Source organism: Eleutherodactylus coqui, chromosome 5 (genome assembly GCF_035609145.1).
Source record: "Eleutherodactylus coqui strain aEleCoq1 chromosome 5, aEleCoq1.hap1, whole genome shotgun sequence".
Classification (NCBI taxonomy): Eukaryota; Metazoa; Chordata; class Amphibia; order Anura; family Eleutherodactylidae; genus Eleutherodactylus; species Eleutherodactylus coqui.
In genome coordinates, this window is record NC_089841.1 from 108386081 (window position 1) to 108411433 (window position 25353).

The 25353-nt window shown below is 42.6% G+C and overlaps 1 protein-coding gene across 1 annotated transcript in view; it reads right to left on the reverse strand.

Moving 5' to 3' along the window:
- Positions 1–25353, reverse strand: part of MCTP1 (multiple C2 and transmembrane domain containing 1) — a 748272-nt gene that overhangs the window by 64952 nt on the left and 657967 nt on the right. Inside the window, exon 19 of the mRNA XM_066603001.1 lies at positions 7188–7241. Within this exon, the coding sequence (XP_066459098.1) occupies positions 7188–7241 (54 nt within the window). The remainder of the gene's footprint in view (positions 1–7187; positions 7242–25353) is intronic.

Below are 25353 nucleotides of genomic sequence, written 5' to 3' on the forward strand. Positions count from 1 at the left end.
AGATTTGGTTTTTTTTTTACTGAAACCATCCTTTTTCCTCTTTAGTTTTTCAAAAAGAGGGTCTCATCACTTTTTTCTCTGGCGCTTCTTTTCCTTTTCTTTTTCTATCTGTTGAGATGTTAGATCCATGATCCATGCAGCGCTCTATTCAGGAGCCGTCAACTCAGGAGCAGTGGGGATCGGGAGAAGGGAGTATGACATTTTTAAGGTTTTACCACCACTTTGAGCTGTTTTCCCAAAATGCTTTTGTCATGTTCAATGCAGAACTTATCTAGGCATGCCTGAATGAATGTGCATATGGCATTCAAAATCGACCAACTATTATGACCATGCTGAACAACTGTTCTCAGTCTAAGTAACCCATAATGTCCAAACAGGACAGTAAATTTCTGGACATAAAAAGATAAAACTCCAATATACAAAACAGAGGATCATTTTATTAGACAAGAAAACAATATAGAAATATATCGTTATACAAATAACAAAGAGACATCTGACCTCGGTCTAAGCAAAAAGGGGAAAACCTACCTATAAGCGGAGTAATCGTCCTAACAAAGACGGCCCTACATCAGGAACCTGGAGCCAAACTGACTCCCCCTAAAAGACAGCAGGGAGCAGTGGCACAGATGTCACGTAGTATAAACTCCAGTTAATAGTGCAACACAAACTGGAAAAACAGACAAACTCTCAAGACCAGCGAACATATTCAAAGTCAGACAGGACATAGTTCAGACAGGACTAATACCTCAGATACAAATAGGACTAAAACCTCTGAAAATAGTTTTGTCTGAATGATGTCCTAATACCTCAGAGACGAACAAGATGGGAACCTCCACCATCTGACCACCACCACCAGACGGAGGACACAGACAGATCTAGACTAAGGCATCAGTCCACCAATCGACCAATAGAAAAAAAAAAGAGATCAGGCATCCGAAACATATGGAGGGATTCCAGATATGAAGCCAAGCAGGATATTCGCAAAACACACAGAACCTCCTGCATGCAGATCACAAATGAGAAGGACAGAGCTAGACACAAATGAACAGAGATCTGCACAGCATGCATCCTTTCACCAGCATTCAGAAGAAGATAATGACCAGCACCCTCTAGCAGGAGGGGCTGTTATTTATGTGCACAGACTTCAGCTGATTGGTTGGCTGGGGCAATCCACACAACAGCCAGTCAAATCAGCCTGGACCTGCAGAGATGTGCTGCTGAAAGTGCATAGCACCACAAGACCCAGGAGCACAGACTATCACACTCTGACAGTTTTCTTGCTTGGATAAGCGCTTTAATTGGTCTGAACACTTTTTCAATATCATAGAACTGGAAATAAATGTAGTATCTCTGGCATGTACTTGAATAAAATAATTTGCAGCTCCTGAAACGTTAGCAGTTTTCTTTTCTATATCAGGAAAAAATGTTTCACTGTACAAGTTTTAAACTCGTCGTGCAACCCACATAAAGCAAATTACATAATGTGCACTCCATTACGTACACTACGTGATCGGAATCACAGTTGAGAAAACAATTCATTTTAAACTGTTTGCTATTGTGTAAGCCAAATGTAGCCTTCTTTGAAGCAATGTTATATGTTACACTTTCTACCTCCACATTTGAAAAAAGCCCTTCTGGGAAAAACATATTTTATCTTTCGTTTTACTAAGAAACAGAATAGGGGAGAAAAGATCTGCCTCGCTTAGCAACACATGAGCAACCATTGTGCACAATTTTTTTTCTCCAGAATTGGGTCCTGATTGAGGACTGGAAGGTAGTTTAAACTTAAAGTTTTTAATCTAACTTAAATTAGTGTTAAATCCATTAGAAAGCACTAAAGAATTATGTTGATTAACCTTTTTTCGGGGATTGAAGAGTAGAGATGCCTTTGGCATATTCTCCAAATATTGTGAGACTTTCTTAAACATACAGCTCTTGTACCCTCTACGTTAATCTGCTCATTATTTGTTGGCATTGATGATTAAATACTCTGTTCTCTGTCACTTTTTCACATTGATGAATTTACCTTTGGGAATTGATTATATTGTATGAATAGGGTGAAAGCTTTATGACTAAAATAGTTTTGTCCACCTTGGGCTTGTGGTATATAATGACGTTTTCACCCTACCAGTGATGCAATCTCCCTGTAAAGTAGGTGCATCAGCAGATATCATGCCGATATATTTAAAATTCTAAGTTATTAATTAGTCTGAAAACAGCAGTACTAGATTACCTTCTTGTTTAGAACTAGAGATGAGCGAACGTGCTCGTTTAGGACAATTACTCGATCGAGCATCGCTTTTCTCGAGTAACTGCCTACTCGGGCGAAAAGATTCTGTTACCATACAGCGCGGCGCGGCGCTCCGGCGTCGGCTCTGGCGGCCTGGAGCCCTGTGTCGAGGTTATCCCAGCAGCTGTGGGCGGCGGCATGGGTGTGTCCGCCCGTAGGGTGCCGCCCGCCCTCCTCCGTTCTTCTTATACAGCAGTGGGTGGAGTTGCCTCCTCCCACTCTCCGCCCCTGGGCGGAACCTTGTGGTTAAAAGACTGGCAGTGAAGTGAGCTCATTGCCAGTTATTGGTTCTGCATGCACCTAGCCAGTCTGTCTGCGGTTCTAGTTGTCGGTCAGCTCCCTCTGGTCCCCTATTACTCTGTCTGTTTGTGTTGGTTCTGCTAGCCTCTAATCTAGTCTGGCCCAGTCAGTACTAGTTGCTATCCAGCACCCTGCCAGTTTGCCTGTGAGTCCCATCTCCAGCCTTGTATGTTTTGTTGGTCTGATTCATCTGCCTCCTCTGTCGGCACTCTGTTCCCCCCATTAGGTAGTTTCCTGCTTGTCAGTCGCCAGGTCCCTAGCCAGGGCAGGGACCGCCGTCCAGTTGTCCGCCTGGGGTTAGCCAGGGCCGAGGCAAGTAGGCAGGGACAGTGGGGGTGCGGGAGATCAGGGCACCCCAACTGGCGCTCGGGGGGCAGAGTGCCGTAACATAATAACTGGCCCTTAAAATACTGTTTTTCTTTTCATGGCGGCGATCAGCGCCCTTGCAAACCAGCTGCAAGACCTGGTGCCGGTGATCCGGGATTTGTCAGCTCGCATGGTGGCCCAGGAGCAGTGGGCGTTGTCGCAGGAGCAGAATGCCGTTACCAGTCCCGAACCCAAGTGCCCTCTTCCCGAGGTGTTCTCTGGGGAGAGGAACAAGTTTTTTGTTTTTCAGCAGGTGTGTCGCCTGTTTTTTCGGATACGTCCCCGCTCTTCCGGCTCGGAGATCCAGAGGGTCGGGCTCATAATGTCCCTGCTGCGGGGCTCTGCCCAGACTTGGGCCTTTTCCATTCCCGAGGGTTCCCCCTCCCTGCATTCGGTGGACTCCTTTTTTCAGGAACTCGGGGGCATCTTCGATGAACCGGACAGAGTGGGGTTGGCGGTTTCACGGTTGCTGGCGCTGCATCAGGGGTCGCTTTGTGTGGAGGATTATTGCTCCAGTTTCAGACGCTATGCGGGTGATACTGCATGGAACGATAGCGCCCTGAAAGACGTTTTTATGCAAGGTCTCTCGGACGCGGTCAAAGAACTGTTGATCTCCCATCCCGTTCCCGGGTCCTTAAAGGAGGCTATGGAGTTAGCAGTGAAGGCAGATAGGAGGCTCAGGGCTGGGAAGCAAGATAGACCGACCCATAGAGTCAGGGAGGTCATTTGTCCTGTCCCCTCCCCGCCCGTACCAGTCTCTGTTCCCGAACCTATGGAACTGGACCTGCTGGACCCCGAGGAGCGACGCCGGATTCGGTTATTACATCATCTCTGTCTCTACTGCGGGAAAGCTGGACATCGGGTGATAACCTGCCCCCGGAGGCCTCAGCGTCCACAGTCTGAATCGGCAGAAAGACTTCCAGTCCTAGGCGATTGCAGGGAGGGTCGCCTAGGACCTCAGGTACGTCCTAGACTTCTGATACCCTATCAGGTTAGATTCCGGAACTTCTCCCGCCTAGGGCAGGCGTTTATTGATTCCGGAGCAGCTGCTAACCTGATAAGCATGCGTCTCGTTGAGCCCCTGAGGGCTGAATTTGTGGCGCTAAAGACGCCAATTCGTTTTGCTAGCATTGATGCTACTCCTCTTGCTTCGGGCTTGGTACGATGGAGGACCCCAGTGTTACAACTCACGGTGGGGGGTCGCCATTCGGAAGGTCTATCGTTCCTGGTAATGGAGAAAATGTCGGTAGACATGATACTAGGGATGCCGTGGCTGGCGTTGCACAACCCCCAATTCGATTGGGCCACTGGGGAGCTAACCCAGTGGGGGCCATCCTGCCATAGCCATCACGCTTCCCTTCCTCCCTGCCCAGTCGATACCGCACTCAGTCCCCGAGGTCTCACTTACCTTCAAACCCCGTCCGCCCGCCCTGCTGCTGATGTCGCCACCGATGCCCTGCATAGGGGACGGAAGAAAGGGGTGGGGTCTCGTAGGCAGTTGCGTTGTGAGGAGAGTCTGTCGGTATTTGAGCCGTACAGGGTGGGACAGAAGGGGTACTGGTCCTCTGGAAATCGCAAAAGGAGGGGTCGCAGGGGGTTCCATAAGTCGTTGTCGAAACCTGTTGTCTCTTCGGTGATGCCCACCTCCGGTCCCCCGCCGCCCACCCTGGTCTGTGATGAAGTTGAACACGAGGCTCAGGAGATCCCGGATTCTCGCCGGGGTACAGGAACCTTACAATATTTGGGGCCCCGGAAGAGTTTTTTGGAGTATGATAGCTCAGATGACAGTGATTTTAAAATTGGAGTTGCCTCATATTTTGAAGACAGCGTCATTGGGAGCGAGGATGGGACAAGAGATAGTGGTGAACGTTCGGGCATTGACTCGGAAGACGACCTGAAACACGACGATATGTCAACGGTTGGTCCTGAAGAAGATGTAGAAAGGAGAGCCCCTGAAGGAAATGGGGCAGCCACAGGCTACCGAAGTCATGGACCTGAGGATCAGTCCATGGTGACCGCTCGGGAGGGTCACATTCTTGGGTTGGTACAGCGTTTTCACAGCCGTTTTTTGGATAAGCCTGGTCGAGCTTCCGGGGGCCCGGAGGTCCCCCGTCAGAGGGGGGGTAATGTTACCATACAGCGCGGCGCGGCGCTCCGGCGTCGGCTCCGGCGGCCTGGAGCCCTGTGTCGAGGTTATCCCAGCAGCTGTGGGCGGCGGCATGGGTGTGTCCGCCCGTAGGGTGCCGCCCGCCCTCCTCCGTTCTTCTTATACAGCAGTGGGCGGAGTTGCCTCCTCCCACTCTCCGCCCCTGGGCGGAACCTTGTGGTTAAAAGACTGGCAGTGAAGTGAGCTCATTGCCAGTTATTGGTTCTGCATGCACCTAGCCAGTCTGTCTGCGGTTCTAGTTGTCGGTCAGCTCCCTCTGGTCCCCTATTACTCTGTCTGTTTGTGTTGGTTCTGCTAGCCTCTAATCTAGTCTGGCCCAGTCAGTACTAGTTGCTATCCAGCACCCTGCCAGTTTGCCTGTGAGTCCCATCTCCAGCCTTGTATGTTTTGTTGGTCTGATTCATCTGCCTCCTCTGTCGGCACTCTGTTCCCCCCATTAGGTAGTTTCCTGCTTGTCAGTCGCCAGGTCCCTAGCCAGGGCAGGGACCGCCGTCCAGTTGTCCGCCTGGGGTTAGCCAGGGCCGAGGCAAGTAGGCAGGGACAGTGGGGGTGCGGGAGATCAGGGCACCCCAACTGGCGCTCGGGGGGCAGAGTGCCGTAACAGATTCGTGGGGCGCCGGGGTGCAGCGGGGGATAGCAGGGGGGAGCGCTCTCTCAAATCAGATGGATGTACCTGGGTGTGGAGGATACCTGGGGAACGCCTTTTTCCTGAGTGTGTTGTGCCAACAGTTAAGTATGGCAGAGGTTTCTTTATAGTCTGGGGATGTTTCACGTGACATGGTCTCAGTCCATTGACTGTAGTGGCAAGAACCATGAACATGGAAGTGTTCCTTGACTAGACAATGTGCTGCAAACATTGCGGCAATACTCTGAAAATGGTCAGCAAAACGTCTAACAAGGCAACATGCCTTGTCATAAACCCAACACTGTTGTACATTGGTTTGAGGATATGCATGTTCTACAATTGGACTGGCCTGAACCCCACTGAACATCTTTGGAACGAACTGGAACGTCGAGTCAGGAAATATGAACAGCTTCTGTCCATAGATTTTCCAGGAGACGGGGAGAAATTATGTTATTTCTAATTGTTATATGAGCCATTTATGAAGAAGTTGGGATTGGAGTTTGAAAAAGTAGAAGAGTCTAAAGTTTGGCTTACTGACCCCAGAGCCCTGCTGAGTAGCGTAACCTGTAAATCAATGTCCAACCCTTTAAAAGAGCTTTAAAACCTGACAGGTTATCAGTCAGATCAAAGGCACAAAATTGTAGACGACACTGATTTAGACTAAATATTGTGTCGCTCAACAAAAGTGCTACCTGTCGTTTGCTTGAGTCCCATACACCCATCCCTTTTCTTGCCCCACTTTTACGCCTCAATCCTGCCCTTTACGGAAAAGCCCTGGTCTTCACATTCCCTGCTGTCTGCTCTGAGAGTTTGGTTTCCCATGTGATTTATATTGCAATATATGAAATATATCACATAAAAAGAGCTGTCTCCACTGGCTGTATATAATAGCTACTATTTAATAGATGTGTCACTATGGGCTATTAGGTGTACTGTCTGTATATGGCATGAAAGGCCATTTTAGTTATTGCCCTGTACATCAAAGACACTACATGGAAGAACTACTCCTTATTGTACCATCACAAAGACACAATGATAAACTATACTGCCATTCGACTGTATGTAACCCCATCTCTTCATAGTCACCGCTGCATTTAATCCCTTCTTCATACAATCCGCACGGTTATGTGTATAGGTTTTGCAGCAGGATACATAATTTGTCCTTCAAAAATAGTTGTCATTGCAATTATCATCAGAAGAGCTATCACATTCTAGACAGGTGGAATCATATTTGTTCTGGGCAGAAATAAAATATTTGACCCAGCTCTAGACAAAAAAAAGGATGAATTTATAGTTTACGCCGTTCAGGGGCATTGCTGGAATGATAAACACGGCGTCCAATATTCTGGCCGGAAACCTTTCAATTCCTTTTCCCTCTGTCTGTGTCATGCTTACATTCTGATAACCTCAGGTACCCATGTGTACAGAAGGATAATTACCTTGTCATCTTTGTCATCCTCCTCATCCTCGTCCTCTAGCATGTCTTCCATTACCTGCGGACAAAACACAAGCCCGTTACTACTGTATTCCACTGTCAAGCAAAAGGCAATCAGTTTCAAAACGCATTTTCACTGATAAAATTTTATGAGGATTTGAAATACGACACAGAAAATATTCATAAGATAAAGCATGCGAATGTTCATTGCATAAAGCTGTGTACTATGTCAGGAGGAGAGAGTAATAACTCGTTCCATGCATTGCTTCATATATACTAATACTGTAGCAACGTTAGATATAAGGCTCGTCTATGATCCACAATTCTGTATGATCCTAATTACAGTAGATTGTTAGAATCACTTACTTCTCTGACCAGGACATACCCCTTTGGCTATCTACACATGGGCGAGTGCGATATTGGCCTGATATTGTGCTCGCTAACATGCATTCTCACAGCAAAAACGCCTCCCATCATTTCAGTAAAGTAGCAATCCTCCGGTGTAGCTTTCAGCCGTAATGGAGGTTCAGTAAGTATTTAGCATTGTCTTCAATAGGAAACCTTGCATCGCATGTCGTGCGGTGTGTTTTACTGTCACACTGAAAACAATGGGTGATGCATTCTGCGGATCGCAAGAAAATAGGAAATGCCACAATTTTTTCCCCGCACCACATTGTGTATATGATTCCATTCAAAAGAATGGGGTTCATATTTGTGCAAGACTTATGCGTCTCACAATGCACAAATCTTGCACGAGTTTCTCGGTCATGTGAAACCGGCCTTTTGCTGTGATGTCACCATGAACATTATTTCTCTGCTATGATATCATGTACATTAACCCTCTACTGTGACATTATTGTGCATATTATCCCTATACTGTACTCTGAGCAAGCTTTTTTGAGTTAATGATCACTATACCATGACACCAACATCCCCTAGTGTATTATCTTTACACTGTGATATTTCTCTGTGTATTTGTTGTAGGTAGGCAGCGTTGTGACATAGATTCAGGGTACGATGCAGCAGAAGAAGTTACAAAACAAAAACATTTTTTTAAAAAGAAATGGAAATTAGTAATATTATAATAACAGTGTCAGTAATATTGCAGCCAGGTCAATGGCTGGAACAGAAATACAAATCTCACATCATAGTGTACTTCACTTTCTGAAGCCAATATCCCACTCAGTCCTTTATAAAAGCTGATTCCTGTATCGAAGTACAGTGCCTCTTTAAATATCACAGTTCATAATTCGGATTCAAGCACACAGAATATACACAATGTCAGTGTCTATATTATTAGCCCTTCCTATAGCAGACCTGCTAACATATCATCCCTAGCAGTGTGCACACCTAGCAGTTTTATGGAGGCCAGCCTCACTTACAACTTGTTGCCAATGCACTCCTCAATGTTCTCCTTGGTCTTGATCAGTAACTCTACAGTGCCATCCCACGCTCTCTTTTGCTGGCAGCAGGTGTTCTTAATTTCATCTGCACAGTGCTATCTGCCTTCTCCAAACAGCCCTTCTCATATTCCTCTCTGACAGCAGAAGCCCCTCTGTAGATCATTGCACTCTTTCAGCGGCCCTCAGCTCACTTACACAGTCTCTGCACTCTCTCTTGTGGTTAAGCTTCAAAACCTTTCATAGTGCTGACATCATCTCATTAGACAGTTCCCAGGAAGCATGCTCAATTCTGTTTTGAGTGGCAATCTTGGTGCTCCATTGTGAATCCCAGTACACCCTTTAGGGAAGCCCCTTATACATTGTCCCTTTACTATGCCATCACTGTGCATCATCTATGTACTGTGACATAACTTTTTGTATTATTCTAGTACATTGGGAAAGACAGGTAGAAGAGTAGAGCGGAGAACACAACAACCATAAGCTTTTCATCCTCTGAACTCGCTACTACAGTCCCAGCAATACCAGTTATGGAGGGTCAAGGACAGTTATTGATATCATCAGGTCTTTGATTACAGAGTGCAGGGGATTTAAGGGGTAATCCAACCTTGTAAAATTGATGGCCTATCCTCAGGATAGGCCACTAATATCTAATTGGTGGGGATCTGCCACTAGGCATTTCCAATGAGTAACTGACTGAAGGTCCTACAGCACTTTTTATGAGTGCCAAGGCCTTTCCAATGTTTACATCAGAGCACAATTGTGCTCATACAGTGGAATACTATATTATTGATAGCAGCTGTTCTGAGTAATACAGGCTAAGCCAATTTAAGTTAATGGAAGTGAATGGGGTGAAGTGAAGATAGGCCATCAATTTTACGAGTTTGGATAACCCCTTTAAGCATGCAGTATCTTAAATCTGTACAGAAAAGATGAAGACAAAAGAGATGGAGTCATTAGACGTATGCTGAATGCCAAAAAAGCAACTTCATCTGCTTGGTTTGCAGTAGTAAGCAACTGTCTCAGCAAACTGGGTCAGAAAAATATCTTCTCGGACAGTTTCATACAAGAATATTGTGACAAGTCCTTAACCCAGTGTCTCCCAACTCCAGTCCTCAAGGCAGCCCAACAGGTCGTGTTTTCTGGATTTCCTCAGTATTGCACAGGTGATGTAATTATTGTTGGTGCCTCAGACATTGCCATACGTGTCCTTACTATAATATATCCTGAAAACACGACCTGTTTGGGGGTCCTAAGGACTGGGGTTGGGAAATACTGCCTTAACCTTTTACAGGCCGATTTTTTTTTTTTTAAACAAAAGGAGTCAAATTTAAGCCACTAAAACAAATTGAAAAGTAATTATCCCATTTGGGAACACTGGCACGTAAAAGGTTTTAATACTGGTTCATAATACGGAGGTATTACAGATGAAATTGTAGCAATATGTAGTCAGTATTTCATCATTACTTGATCTGTATTTGCCTATATATTTGCTGTCATTGGCTTTATTTTCTATTACCTGATATACGCAGCTTTGCTCGAGTTAATTTGGTACAGGTGTTTACCTGCTGTTCGCACAGAAAATTTTATGAAGTGGTAGTTACGTCAGAGGAACCGTGGAATAAAATATGTATACACATAGAGGAGATTCTTCTCAGACTGCATGTACCGACGTCGCTCTGCAAAATGTGCCACCCCTCCTACTCTCCTGACATTTTTACCATTAAAGGTAACCCCTGATTTTATTCAAATTTACCCCCTGACTGGAGGTTGCAGCCCCTTCTTAGTGTTAAAGGCATGCTAGATCCCTGCAGTCCATGGCCACTTTCTTATGTACTTTACAGCCTTCCAGTATATACACAGAGGTCAGGTAGATCCTCCTCAGTATATACACATACAGGTGAGGCAGATTTGCTTCAGTATATATACATAATGGTCAGTTATATTCTCAGTATATTCACATAGAGGTGAGGTAGATTCTCTTCAATATATACACACGGAGGTCAGTTATAGTCTCATCAGTATATACACATAGAGGTTGGTTAGATTCTTTTCAGTATATACACATAAAGGTCAGTTATATTCTTCTCAGTATATGCACATAGAGGTGAGGTAGATTCTCTTTAGTATACAAATCATTTCCCTAGGCTTTATGGTTTCTGAGAAAAGAACTCTCATGTATCATGGATTTTCGCACAGTTTTTCACACTCAGTATTGAATATTGAAGTTGCGACCCTTTTACTTTTTCAATTTAGGATGTAAAGAATGGTCATGCCAAATTTCTAATTTGTGTGGTACAAATGTGTGCTATTAGTTACATTACATAGGGGGTCACTTACTTTTGCACTTAGAATTAAATAATCAAGATGCGATGCCTTTACTTTTCCTGTTCAGGACGTAAAGAATGGTTGTGCAAAATTTCAAGTTTGTGAGGTACAGATGTGTGTTATTTGTTATATTATATAGGGGGTCACTTACTTTTGCACTTAGCATTGAATAATCAAGTTGTGCCCCCTTTACTTTTCCCTTTTTAGGACCTAAAGAATGGTTGTGCCAAATTTCAAGTTTGTATGACATCGGAAAGTTAGAGAATTGGTGGCGAGTCAGTCAGTCACTCAGTGGCCGATACGCGTCTGGTCCAGAGATGTGTATACCTGGCAAATTTTAAATATGTTTAAATAAAGGAAGATTATACATTTTATTCTGCAAGCAAGCGTGGATGACACTTTTTCCTGCATGGAATTTTCTGCAGTCACTCAGTGGGTCAGTCAGTCATATGTGTATGTATATATACATATACATACACACACACACATATATATATATATATATATATATATATATATAGCGCAAATACAGAACAGTTTTTAGCCAGTACAAAATCAGTACAATTGTCTACATTAAAGATGTATGCTCTCGTGAAAGCTTTTCATTGAAGCAAATTAATTAGCATTTCCATTCATCTGTATATACGTAATAAGATATTCAATTCATTTTTATATTCTGCCCCATTTTTTGCAGGTAGACGTACCTCAATGCTAAGCAACAGAGAGAAACTTGTTAGAGGTGAATTTCCATCTTTTATCATCATGTTGTTTTTATGGCCAGAATTCTGTGATTATTAATTTCTTATTACATTCACATTTGTAATGGAAGATCTGTTTGGAGCCTCTGTCATGGTTGCCAGAAATATAACACAGCATGCAGCACTATTTTGGTAAAACAACAGAGACTATAATAGAATTCTATGAATTCCATTATAAGTCAATGGGGTCTACTGGGAGCTGTTGGTGTCCATCATATATGTGGTCTGATCTACCCAACACACTGCATAAATCAATGCCCTTTACATAAGCTTTGTAGATCACTAACAGAACACCAACAACATACAGTGAAGGATTAGTGTAACACAATCTAATAAACCCTAGTTCTAATATTACAAATACATTTTAGGTTGACACCATTAGGCTATATTCACAATTGGCCGATCTGTTGCAGAAATTACTGCACATGAAAATTTAATTTCACACATGTGAATTGGGTTGTTTCTGCAACATCTGCATGAACGTCATCAAGCCCCATTCAGATGAATTGGAATTTCGTAGTAATATCAGCAATATAATTATCATGCGCAACAGTGATGAAATAGGCAGAATTAACCCTCTTTTAAGCTTTTCTGGCAAATCCATTGTGATAAATGTACTTCATACATTTTAAAGCTAGGTTCATGCTTTTTCTGTGCAGAAGGAGTTGTTCAACAAAAGTATTTATTGCACTAGTCTTTCCTCCTCTATTCACTAGTAGATTTACTAATGTCATTATAACTAGACTTTGTCATAAAATTAGCCAAAATTTGGCAAATTTCCGGTGTCTAATAAAGTTTTAAAGTTTTAAGTAAATGCACCTTGCTTTGATCGATAAGCTTATATGACTTAAAAACAAAAAACAGCACCAAAATAGTCCCAAACTTTGGCACAAAATAAGTCAACCAATAGGTGGCATCACGTTTCCAAACAGAGGATTCATTACAGGAGTTACTGCTGCTGATAGCTATTTAACCAAACAAGGTAATATGGGATTGATGTAAAGTGTGGTTGTTTTAAGTGTGTGTGACTTAAAATTGGGTGACTTTAAAGTTAGGGGACACCTATGTTTATTTATTGAATTACTTGATTTTTATCTGTACCATTCCCATTTAGAATGTGCTCCATGCTGTCCAGGGTACATCTTGTGCCATGTATGAAGTCCTTAAACAGGCGTACTGCTGTATGAAATGTGAGTATGTTGCACATTTGGAAGCCCAAATCCTGGATCTAAATGAGCAGCTTGCAACACTAAGATCCATTGGAAACCTGGTAAAGGGTTTTCAGTTCACCTAGTTCACTCACTGGGGCAGATGTGGGGGTGGATGGTAGCATGGGAGTACAGGATAATCGGGCAGCTAGCTGGAAGGCTCAAACCTATGACTTCTTGTGTTCCAGTGGGCAGCTCTCTCTGCTAAATTTGTAGTCAATGGAAGCTGGCTGTCACGCTGTAGCACAGCGGAAGTATCGAGTGAAAAAGCATCCCTGCCCACGTCATCCTGCACTGCCGGCGCGTCGCATGCTGTACTGCACATGTGCACCGTCTGGAGGGACAGGAACAGCGTGACGGATTCCAGAGGGGAGTATGAGTGGGTTTTTTTGGGTGCCGTGGCAGTCTCCGCTATGATATTCCGCTAGCGGAGTCCGCCACGGCCGTGGGCATGAGGCCTTAGAAAACCAATATAGTTTAATAAAGAGGTAAAGGCGGCAATAAACAACAAAATGAAACATTTAAACTGCTAAAACAAGAAGGCAGGGAAGAAGCATTACAAAGCTATAGGGAAAAAAATAGATTAAGTAAAAAGCAAATAAAAGCAGCAAAGATGGAGACAGAGAGACTCATTGATGTAGAGAGTAAAACTAAACCTAAACTTTTTTTCAACTATATAAATAGCAAAAAGAATAAAATGAAAAGTGTTGGCCCTTTAAAAAGTGATGAGAGAAAAATAGTAGAAGGTGATGAGGAGAAAGCAAATCCGTTTTATAGTTCTTTCGCCAATGTATTCACTTAGGAAATTACATGTCAGTGGAATGCAGAGTGTTAAAGTAAACTCTCCATTAAATGTCATCAGTGTAACCCAGGAAGAAGTGCAGACCTGCCTTAAAAATATTAAAAAAGACAAATCTCCTTGTCCCGATGACATACACCCCCGTATTCTAAGGGGATCGAGCAATGTGATAGACAGACCATTGTTTCTTATATTTATGGATGTCATAGTGACGAGTTCTGTTCCCCTGCATTGGTGCATACGGTACTCAAGAAGGACATATCAGAGCTTGAGCAGGTTGAAAGAAAGGCCACTAAGCTAATAAATGGAATTGGTGGACTACAATACCCAAAGAGGTTATAAAAATGATTACATATGGATATATCAGTGGACAATACAGAGATCTCTCCCATCATCTATTTATACCCAGCACTGTGACTGTAACAAGGGGGCATCCTCTGCTTCCAGAGGAAAGAAGGTTTCTACACTGACACAGAAGGGGGTTCTTTACTGTAAGAGCAGTGAGACTACGGAACTCTCTGCCTGAGGACGTGGTGATGGCGAACTTACTAAAAGAGTACAAGAGGGGCCTGGACATCTTTCTTGAGCATTACAATATTACTTCAGAAGGGTTGTTGATCCAGGAATTATCCTGATTGAGAAGAGTTGGGAAGGTATGTTTTTCGCTAAAATGATGAAAATTGGCTTTTATCTCATTGGGGATTTTTTGCCTTCCTCTGGATCAATACTGGGAGGTAATAGGTTGAACTAGATGGACGTAGCTCTTTTTTTAAGCCTTACACACTATGTTACTATGTAAGTTAGACATAAATGTCTTTAGCTGCTCCATGTCAATCACTCAGCTTTCAAAACCAAAAGTAAGTCTGTCTAAATGGATTTGCACCAAAAAGGTGCAACTTACACCAGAATTCTACTTCAACACCATTAAGAAATATGCCCTACAATGTCTATTTCTTAGGGTATGTTCCCATGCAGCAGATTTTGGTAAATTCTGTATGCGTTACATGACGTGGATATAACCTCCTCATGTGAAGACGAGGTCAAATTCGAACTCAAAATATGCAACATAAAAGGATATACTGCAGATTTAAAATCTACACCGCATGTCAATTCCGCTGTGGAATCCACGTGGATTATTTCCGCACCGCGTGGATGTGATTTGTTAAAACCTCATCCAAAAGGCTTGTACTATAAATACTGCGGATTTTCCTTGACTCGTAAGAAACGTAGCATTTATGCTACGTGTGAAATACTCTCAGACAGAATTATTACATCAATGCCATTTACTATTTCTTTAAATTAAGGTCAACGGCCAATCCCAAAATTTGTAATATTAAGCAAGAACAACAAAAAAAACACCTTCTGAAGCGCTCAAAGTGCAATAAAGTTTTTCTTCCCTTTTTCCATCTGCATTAAAGTGGCTGAAGCTTTTGACAAAACATCCTCAGAATTAAATTGAAAAGAAAAAGCAATTTTAAAAAAATGGATCCCCAGAATGTAAACCTTGATTCTGACAACACTTTGGTCACAAAATTGCAGTAATTGCTGGAGCCACAAAAGTTTGATAAATTTGTCCCCATTTATTTTGTCCATTTTGATTTGTTCCATCCAGATGCCTTTAATAGGCGACTATTCTTGACACTGGCTTTCAGTGCACGCTGAGAAGCTGGCACAGTCTTCAGAGTCTTTTCAGATTCTCATCCAGAGAGCTTTGCAGGTCTTGACCTGCAGGATAAATGCGCCGGTTCACCTCGGTATGATAGAGGTGTTTATCAAGGATACATGCTGCACATTATAATGTTGTCTGCCTCCTGTCCATCTTAAACTGGGGTGATAAGGTCATTTAAATCACCCTTTAAGACCTTTAGGGATAAAAAATGTGGTGATTTCTGTGAAGGCAGTAAATTATATGTCAGGCTGAGATGATCTCGCAGTTTGAAAATATAAAAGAGAGGGAGATGAAGTTTATTTTTGTCACAGAATGTGGTGCTTTTTGTAAATGTTTTCATTTATCAAGGAATTCAGAGGCGAGGGGTCAGCGAGGGGATGGAATGACTCTATAAAGTAGTGAAATTATTGAGTCTCCTGTCAGATTCCATATAGTTAAGAGATGGAACGATTCTTACAGTCAAAATAACACGGGGCAAGCTGGGAATGACAGTTTAAATGTCAGCTCAAAGTGCTGCCTATTTTATCCCTCATGGATTGCCAGAAAAGTGCACTGTTACCGGGATTGTGTGAGGAAATGGGCTATTTAATGGCTGTTCTTCTATCGGACGCCGGTGTATTATTTCCTGTCATGACATTGCATGAAGCTAATGCATATCAGTCTCGGTGCATTCACAAGGGCGTATACGTATGTCGGCCCGTGAATACGCAGCATACTCTTGGCTGAAACACGCTGTTGCTTTGCGTTTTTTTTTTTGCCTATTGGCAGTCTTTTTATGTATATTAATACATAGGGTAATTAAAAAAAAACGCAAAAAATCCTATTGATTTTGTGCAGAAGTACACAGTGAATACGCAGTTTTCCTGCATATTTCCGGTGTATTTACGCATGCCTATTGATTTCAATGGGCTAATACAGCGCTCCAAGATAGGACGTGCTGCGTTTTTTTTTCACAAGACTGAAAGTTTGGAGCCTCCGAAACAGAATTGGCATGAAGTATCAGATGAAATAACATAGCATGCTGCCTGAAAAATGTCAGTCAGCATGCTGGAAGCCAGATGGAGCCCATTATAGTCAATAGGGTCCATCTGGTGTCACTCAGATCCAGTATATACCAAGGATGGTGGTTCTGGTAATTTTAATGTTTGGCATCAGGGACATAGCCAAACAATGGAAATACAAATGCAAGTGTGAAAAGGGGATCATTCTGACAGAAAAAGTGGCTCTCATCTGCCCATTTACCCTGCAGTGGTTGCTTAAATGGAAAAGTAGCATTACATGCGAGCCTTCAAAATAATGGCTGTTCATGTAATACATAGAAATACTGAGTCCACCAAACTTCGAGTTGTTGCTCATTAATGGCTCACAACTCTGGCTCATAGTGCTCTCTCTATGAAGTTCATATTCCCCTAAAGGTGAGACAAGGCCTTTATGTTTCATGATACACTATATTACCACCAATGGTAATATTTAGTGGGGCTCCTTTGGCCATAATGACATCAGATACTCACCATGGCATACTTTCTACTAACGTCTGATACACTTTAGCTAGTGTTTCTCTGCATTCATCCTGCAAACATCTGGGGAGTTCACACAAGGAAGATGCATCGCCCCGTCTACAATGGTGCAGAAAGCGTCATCACTGGACAGTTAAGCAATGCAAGAACGTACTATGGAGTGACGAATCGCAATACTCCATCTTCAAATCAGATGGAGGTATCTGAGTGTGGAGGAGGTCTGAGAAACACATTTTGCCTGTGTTGTGCTAACAGTTAAATATGGTGGTGTTTCCGTTCGATGTTTTATGTGGCATGGTCTCAGAACATGAGCACAGAGGTGTGCATTGTCACTCTAGGCACTATTTTGCTGTTGACAATATAGTAATACTCTGAGAATGGTCAGCAATACTTTTAGCAAGACAACACACTTTGTCACAAATCCAACGCCGTTTTACATTGATTTGAAGATATGGATGTTCCACGATTGGACTGTCCTGCACAGAGTCCCAACCTGAACCCTACTGAACACTTCCAACATGAACTGCAATGCCGAGTCAGAAAATATGAACATTGTCCATTTTCTTTGAGATTGCCAGACATTTGTAGAATGAATGGAGGGAAATACCAGCTAAAGTATATCAGTCGCTAGTAGAAAGCATGTCATGAAGAGTATCCAATGTCATGAGGGCTAAAGGAGGCCCAATTAAGTATTAACATATGTAAAAAAATACTACTTTTCATTACTGCTCACGAGTCTAATTACCTTTGGTAGGATGGTATACATTTATCTAATATACATGTTACCTTGTGTATGTACCTCATATTTCAAGCTGAAGCAATAGATGAATTGTAACTGAACCATTCTAATTACCTAAGAAGTTAATGTAGATATCATATTTAGGGTCCCTTTAATGGATGTAGTTGCAACCCCAAGTATGATATGTACGAGTATTTATACTGTTTGACTGGTTTGGGGATTCTGGAGTTACATAGGGAATGAGTAATATCGGAATTATACAGCAAAAAAATATACTGCAGATGTATACTGTAAATCAACCACTGAAATTATGTGGTAATTAATGAGTCGAGTCTATGCTACATTAAGCATCAGCAATTAGTAATAACTTGAATACGACAATTTTAGCTTCAAAACTCTTATTTTCTCTATGTTTTTGCGTTACTAATATTGTAAAGTGTCTCCATCTACTGGATTAAAATGCTCATAAAAAGTAGAATCTGCTGCAATAAACTCTCCTCTGCCTGCGCGCCGCACTGTACAACAATTATTATTTAGGAAGAAACAATCCATCCAGCATTTACAGCGCTTCAGATTGGGCTTTCCTATATCTTGGATAGGATAAAGTAGTATTAATCAAACAAAGGATGGGCACATGGGAAATCAGACAGGTTTAATGCAAGCAGTTACAAGTGACATGACCTTCTGTAATGTCACTTGTCACAGACTTATATGCCACATACTGGTGGAAGGTCTTGAAGGAATCTGATGCTGGTTTCTGTTCCCTGAATGTAAAACTAATACAAATGACATTTTAAGATAAAACAAAGAACACAATGATATATTGCATGCCGCCTCTTCTGTTTCCGGAAAAAGGACAATGGGTAGATTTGCCAGTTAAAAATCATTCAGCTTGGCCGTCTTTTTCCTAAATTGTGTACTGTTTCTAATGCTACATTATCCTTACATGGAGAAGATGGTGAGCGTCAGATAAAAAATTGTGTAAATTAGGAAAAAAAAAGATGACGGCCTACCAGGACAGGAGGCTATCAAATCCAATTCATACCGATGGTATCTGCAGTAATTGGAAGAGATTACAAAGTCGGTTTTGTATACAGGAAGTTTTAGTATTAGATCCATTTCCAATATCCAATTAAAGCAGTTATCCCACCAAAAATATTTATCACCTGTTCACAGGATACGTGGTAAATGTAAGATCACTGGGGGTCTGACTGCTCAGACCCCCAGGAATCATAAGAACGGCACACCCTGAGTGAATGGAGTGGTGGTGAGCATGTTTGACCATAGCTCCATTTATGGTCTATGGAAATAGATGAACGATGCACTTGGCTATTTGCCTTTGTATCATAAATGGGAGTAGAGTGATGATCACGCATACACACTGCCGCTCCATTTACTACGGGGAGTCGAGAGTGCGCTCTTCTCGTGATTCCTTGGAGTCCCAGAGGAGTGATCCTTATACATTTATTACATATCCTGTGAATAGATAATGAATGTTTGTGGTGGGAAAACCACTTAACCCTATTAAGATGAAATCTCCATAAGGGTCCTTTTACACAGAGCAATTAATCGTTGGAACAAGTCAACAGGTCGTTTGCTTTCAAACAACGTGCATTTGAATGCAGATAATTGCTTATATTTTTCATCACTGTTCACTGTCCATTGTTGGCCTTTCAGAGCAGTCTGGAAATGCCTTGGAATGGTTTGCGAAAGACTGAATAAATCACCTTTTACAGGGAATGACTGGCAAATAAAAAAACATGCATGTATAACGCGAACGATAAATAAACAGATGATCCTTCATCGTTCTGTTGTTGGCCGTGTTCAGACAATGTGTAGTGGCCCAGAAGGTCACTACAGAGTGTTATCCTGTTCTGGGAAAAATAGGTGGGTTTAAGTGTTTTTACGTATTATATTAAGAATATCTAAAGAAGAATATAATGCAGTCTGCAGAAACTGTTAGGCAAGTGTCAGAAAAGCTAAAGCTAATAATCAATTGAGGCTTGCAACAGAGGCCAAAAGCAATAAAAAAGGATTTGGGGGGTATGTCAAATAAAAAGTAAAAGATGCTAGTACGAGATGAAAATGGTGAATTGGTTAACTTAAGAATGATGTTGAGAAGGCCGAACTTTTAAATTCCTACTTTGCATCTGTTTTCTCTCATAAAGTAAATGCAACATCAACTGATCTTCCCTGTGCTATAAAAGCATGCAGGCTATCTATAAGTAGAGAGATGGTGAGGCAACACTTAGCTAACTTAAATGAATTCAAGTCTCCAGGTCCAGATGAATTACATCCTAGGATACTAAAGAAAACAGCGGAGGTAATTGTTGAACCACTCGCCATAATCTTTGAAAATTCCTGGAGAACAGAATCTCCAGGAAATTGGAAAAGGGAAAATGTTGTCCCTATCTTCAAAAAAGGGAAGAAGGTGGATCCAGGAAACTACAGGCCTGTGAGCCTGACTTCTATACCGGGAAAGATCTTTGAACAAATTATTAAACAGCATGTATGGAAGTACTTGGATAAAAATTGAATAATTAACCAGAGCCAGCATGGGTTTGTAATAAACAGGTCATGCCAGATGAATCTAAATTCCTTCTATGACAGAATCGCTGCCTGGGTCGATCAGGGAAATGCGGTAGATATAGTATATCTTTACTTTAGTAAGGCCTTTGACAAAGTATCTAGGCAAGGCAACTGTTAGGTGGATTCACAACTGGCTGAGTGATCGTACTCAAAGTGTGGTCAAAAATGACTGCACATCCAAGTGGAAGAATGTATTAAGTGGGGTCCCACAAGGTTCTATCCTAAGCCCAGTGTTGTTTAACATTTTTATAAATGATTTGGAGGAGGCAATTGATGGGAAACTGATAAAATTTGTCGACGACACAAAGCTAGGAGGGATAGCTAACACTTGAGAAAAACGATAATTGCTCTGTGTAAAAGGGCCCTTAGCTGTATCTTTAGGGTATCCTACCAAAAGTCAGACCTATTATGGCAATCTATGATAATAAAGGGGGTCTCTTATTCATTAGATTTCACCCTTGGCCTATAAAAAGGCTTTCAGAGGCTACTTGTGTGTAGTGGACAGCTTTTTCCATTTGTTTAGAGATCGTTGACCCCTATACATGCTTATATGATGCAATCAAAGAGATTTTGCCAAGTTAACAGAGTTTGAGGGGGTGCATTATTGTAATTCCAGAAGCCGAATGGTCGTATCGATGACATGCCTGCAACCTTGCTGTTCTGATCAGACTGTTAGGAAGTATTCTGACCAGTGGATGCGTGAGGGCACACAAGGCGACCGGATTCAGGACAGCCTGAGCAGACCACCAGTTGAGAGGATCGTCTAATCATGCGACAAGAATGAGCAGCTCCATTTCATTGTCTGCTATCCAGAGACAGGTGGCACCCTTGTTACTGGCCCCTGTGTGTGTCAGAACCATTTCCAAGTGCTTTTCTGAAGGAAATTGGATCTCATGGCACCCATTCCGTGTACGGCCTTAGACACCCACCTGCCAGGTCAGTTTGCAGTGGTGTCATGAATGACGAAATTGAACTGCTACGGAATGGAACTAGGTTGTATATAGCAATGAATCTGGTTCAGTTTAGGCACTCCCAGGTCTGGAGACCTAGGGGTGAGCGCCTCAATCTAGCCTATGCTGTGGAGCGGCACACTGCCCCCACTGCTGGTGTGATGATCTGGGGGGGCCAACACATACGAGAGTCTGTCACCCCTAATAGTGGTACGAGGTATAATGACAGCTCAGTGATATGTTCAGGACATTCTGCAGCCACATGTGTTCCTCTCATGGCCGGACTTCCAAGAGGTATTTTCCAGCAGGATAATGCTCAGTTGTACACACAAGGGTGTCACAGGAATGCCTATACAACATTGTTATGCTTCCGTGGCCTGTCCAGGCACCAGATTTATGTGGTACAACAGGGTACTAGAGCCTCCATGCCTACCCATATCACATCTCCCATCCAAGCTAGAGGTGATACTACAGGGTACTAGAGCCTCTCTACAAGGGGTCAGTTTCTGCAATAAATGATCCCTTTGCTCTGATACTGTAATCACTTTCTTATATCAATGTAACAATCACACAGAGAAAGTTTCATTTGATTTTGAAAACTCCTCCTAGAGGATGGATTTTTTTGACAATGAGTGTTCATGTTTAAGGCTGCTAGGCCTCCTTGGGCTCATTCACATGTACGTATTTACGCTTCAGAATTAAGAGTATTGTTTAAGAGAGTAATGCAAAGTACTGAAAGCTCATTGATTTGCATGGTATAATCAGACCTGTATTTTTCACACCTGTATTTACACCTGTGAAAAAAATTGCAGCATGTTCTATTATGGACCATATTACAGACTGAGGGTGATTTCAAACAAATGTATTTGCATATGTTTTTTGGACGCAGAATTTCAGCATGAAATACGCAGAAAATAGATCCCATTGATTTCAATGGGTTCATTCTCATTTCCAGATTTTACGCACTTTACTCTTGTGCGCAAAAAAATTAGAACATGCTCTATCTTTCTGCATATTTGCGCACCAAAGGTCCCCATAAAAGTCTATGGGAGGTGCGCAAATACACAATAAGCTACACATTTCTGTGAAAAGCAGAAGACATTTGGACCTCATTAATCTACATAGCCTTTTAAATCAAGACAGAGGTTTGTCCTACACCCATGGGAACATGCCCTGCTTGCGCAAAAAAGTACAGATAAAATAGAGTCATTGACAGCGCCAATACGTTGCCCTGAGTCATGGACAAAAACGCATATGCACGTGTGAAGCCGCCCTAAATTCTGTCAGTTTCAAACAAGACAGAGCTTGGACGTTAAAATAGTCCGTGTGAATACGTCCTTTCTTATCAGGGCTATCAGAAGTTTTCAGGATGAGGGTCTCTAAGATCTTCTATACGATGGAAGATAAATATCTTAAGATACTCCGTACCTTCCGTGCTGTAATTTCTTGCTTATAGGCAATGCTGTATATCCAAGGTTGTAATAATCTATGCTAAACTGAAGTTATATGTTGATATCATAAAAATATTTGTGTTGTTGGCTGTTAATTCTCTTAATCTACTGTAGCTCTACTGTGAAGGTTCGGCTTGTTCAGAAGTATAAAGTAAATAATTAATACTGTGACAAAGAATGAAATGTTTAATATTAAAAGCTCTAAATTTCCATAGTGCACTCCATGTTTCCGCAATAGATGTTAGTATTTGGACATTTAATAAACTGCACAACTATATCTATGACTGGTTGGAAGAGCGCTTATTTTCTGGAGATAATTAAGATAATTATTTCCCGTCTTCGCCTCAACTAACTGAAACATGTGAACACGTCATAAAGACACCCTGAAAATTGATGGACTTAAAGGATGTTGAAAGCTCCAACATCTTCACAGGTCACTCTGCGGGACCTCCACATTAAATCCATACAGTTTTTATCAGGCAGTCCTCTATAAGTGTAAGTGACCTTATGGGCACACAGCTGCGTTCTCGTTTATGACTAGAGATGAGCGATCACCAAAATGCTCAAGTGCTCATTACTCGAGTCGAACTTGCAGTGATGCTCGAGAGTTCGTTTCGAGTAACGAACCCTATTGAAGTCAATGGGCGACTCGAGCATTTTTGTATATCGCCGATGCTCGCTAAGGTTTTCATTTGTGAAAACCTGGGAAATTCAAGAAAGTGATGGGAACGACACAGAAACGGATAGGGCAGGCGAGGGGCTACATGTTGGGCTGCATGTCAAGTTCCCAGGTCCCACTATTAAGCCACAATAGTGGCAAGAGTGAGACCCCCCCCCCCTGCACTGTCAGCATAAAGATCATTCTCCTCTGCCACAGCTGTAACAGCTGTGGCAGAGAAGAACGATGTTAGCCCATTGAAATCAATAGAGCCGGCAATACAGGCGGCTCCATTGAAAGCAATGGGCTGCCGGCGATCGCGGGATGAATTGTCGGGAAGGGCTTAAATATATAAGCCCTTCCCTGCAATTCATCCAGAAATGTGTAAAAATAAAAAATAAAAATATACTCACCTGGTCCCGGCAGACGGAGTTCAGCGCGGCCGGCGGCAGTCCTCCTGAACTGCTCTGAACAGCTGTGAGTAGTATTCAGCAGCCGGGGATTTAAAATCCCCGCCTGCTGAATGAGCTGCCTCTAATTGGTCACAGCCTGACCAATCAGAGGCAGATCTCACTCACACACCCATTCATGAATTTATGAATGGGTGAGTGACTGCTGCCTCTCATTGGTGCAGTGGGACCAATCAGAATTTTAGTTTTTACACATTTCTGGATGAATTGCAGGGAAGGGCTTATATATTTAAGCCCTTCCCGACAATTCATCCCGCGCTTGCCAGCAGCCCATTGCTTTCAATGGAGCCGGCTGTATTGCCGGCTCCATTGAATTTAATGGTCAGTGCTCGTTTAATTGAGACGAGTACCGCGTGGTGCTCGTCTCGAGTAACGAGCATCTCGAGCACCCTAATACTCGAACGAGCATCAAGCTCGGACGAGTATGCTCACTCATCTCTATTTATGACCCATGATGCTAACTTCAGAGCATGAGCCAATCTGATACAATACCTGTTTCTTTATGCCCAGACTCATGGGTATGCCTAACTCACTAATGTCATGCATGAACAAAGAAATAATTTAATCTTTATTACATGCATTGGTGATTTGCTGCAGATTTTGGTACCAGTCTACGGCAGGTTTCCACCCCCCAATGGAATTCAAATTGAAGGGGTGAAATCTGTTGTGGATCTGCACTAAAAATATGCAGCAAATCGGCTATGTGTGGATGCACCCTTAATAATAGGATGAGTATTTCATACACTCACATACATCCAACATTTTAAAATGACATCAAAAGTACAATAATACGCCCAAATACAGAGACCGCATGCTCTGATACAACCCTACAGAAGGATAATTGGGGAGATCCTCCTTTAAAGGGGTTGTCTGCTCATTTCTTCACTAATGACCTATTCTCTGTATATATCATCAGTAGTTCATAGACAGGGCTCTGCTGTTCAGGACCCCATTCATCAACCGATTGTCTAGTGCAGCTGGCCGGCATTGCCATAAGAGGACAGGGGAAGAAGTCCCAACGCCTACTTCACTCCCATTGAAATCAATGGGACAGCCATGCCGCTATGGCACTTCCTGCATCTCTGCTGTCCAGGACTGGATGTGACGTCTTGACCAGCAGAGAAGCAGAAAGTACCATAGCAGTGCAGCTCTCCCACTGATTTCAATGGGAGTGAAGCAGGTGCTGATATCTTCTTCCCTGTCCATTTATGACAATGCTTGGCCCACTGCCTGGACAATCAGGTGATAGACGGGAGTCTCGAGCGGTGGACCCCCATACACCAACTACTGATCACCTCCCCGGAGGATAGATCATCAGTGAAAAGATGGGTAGAAAAACCATTTAAAGGAATTAGTAAATCACACAGTTGAAACAACAACAACCTAGAGAGATGAAGTGGGCGGATTTGGATCCCTACAGACATGCAAACATATGCACATTGTCAGTCTAAAGAGCTATAAATAAATATAATGCAGCTGTATTCAATGCAGATATATTCCAGTGACATCACCAATATGTAGAAAGCTTTCCAATAAGTGACTGACATACAAGAGAGAGCAAATAAATGCACAATTCTTTCAGTAGCCAATAAACTACCATGACTTATGGCCAATGGGTACAGTGGCTATAGCTG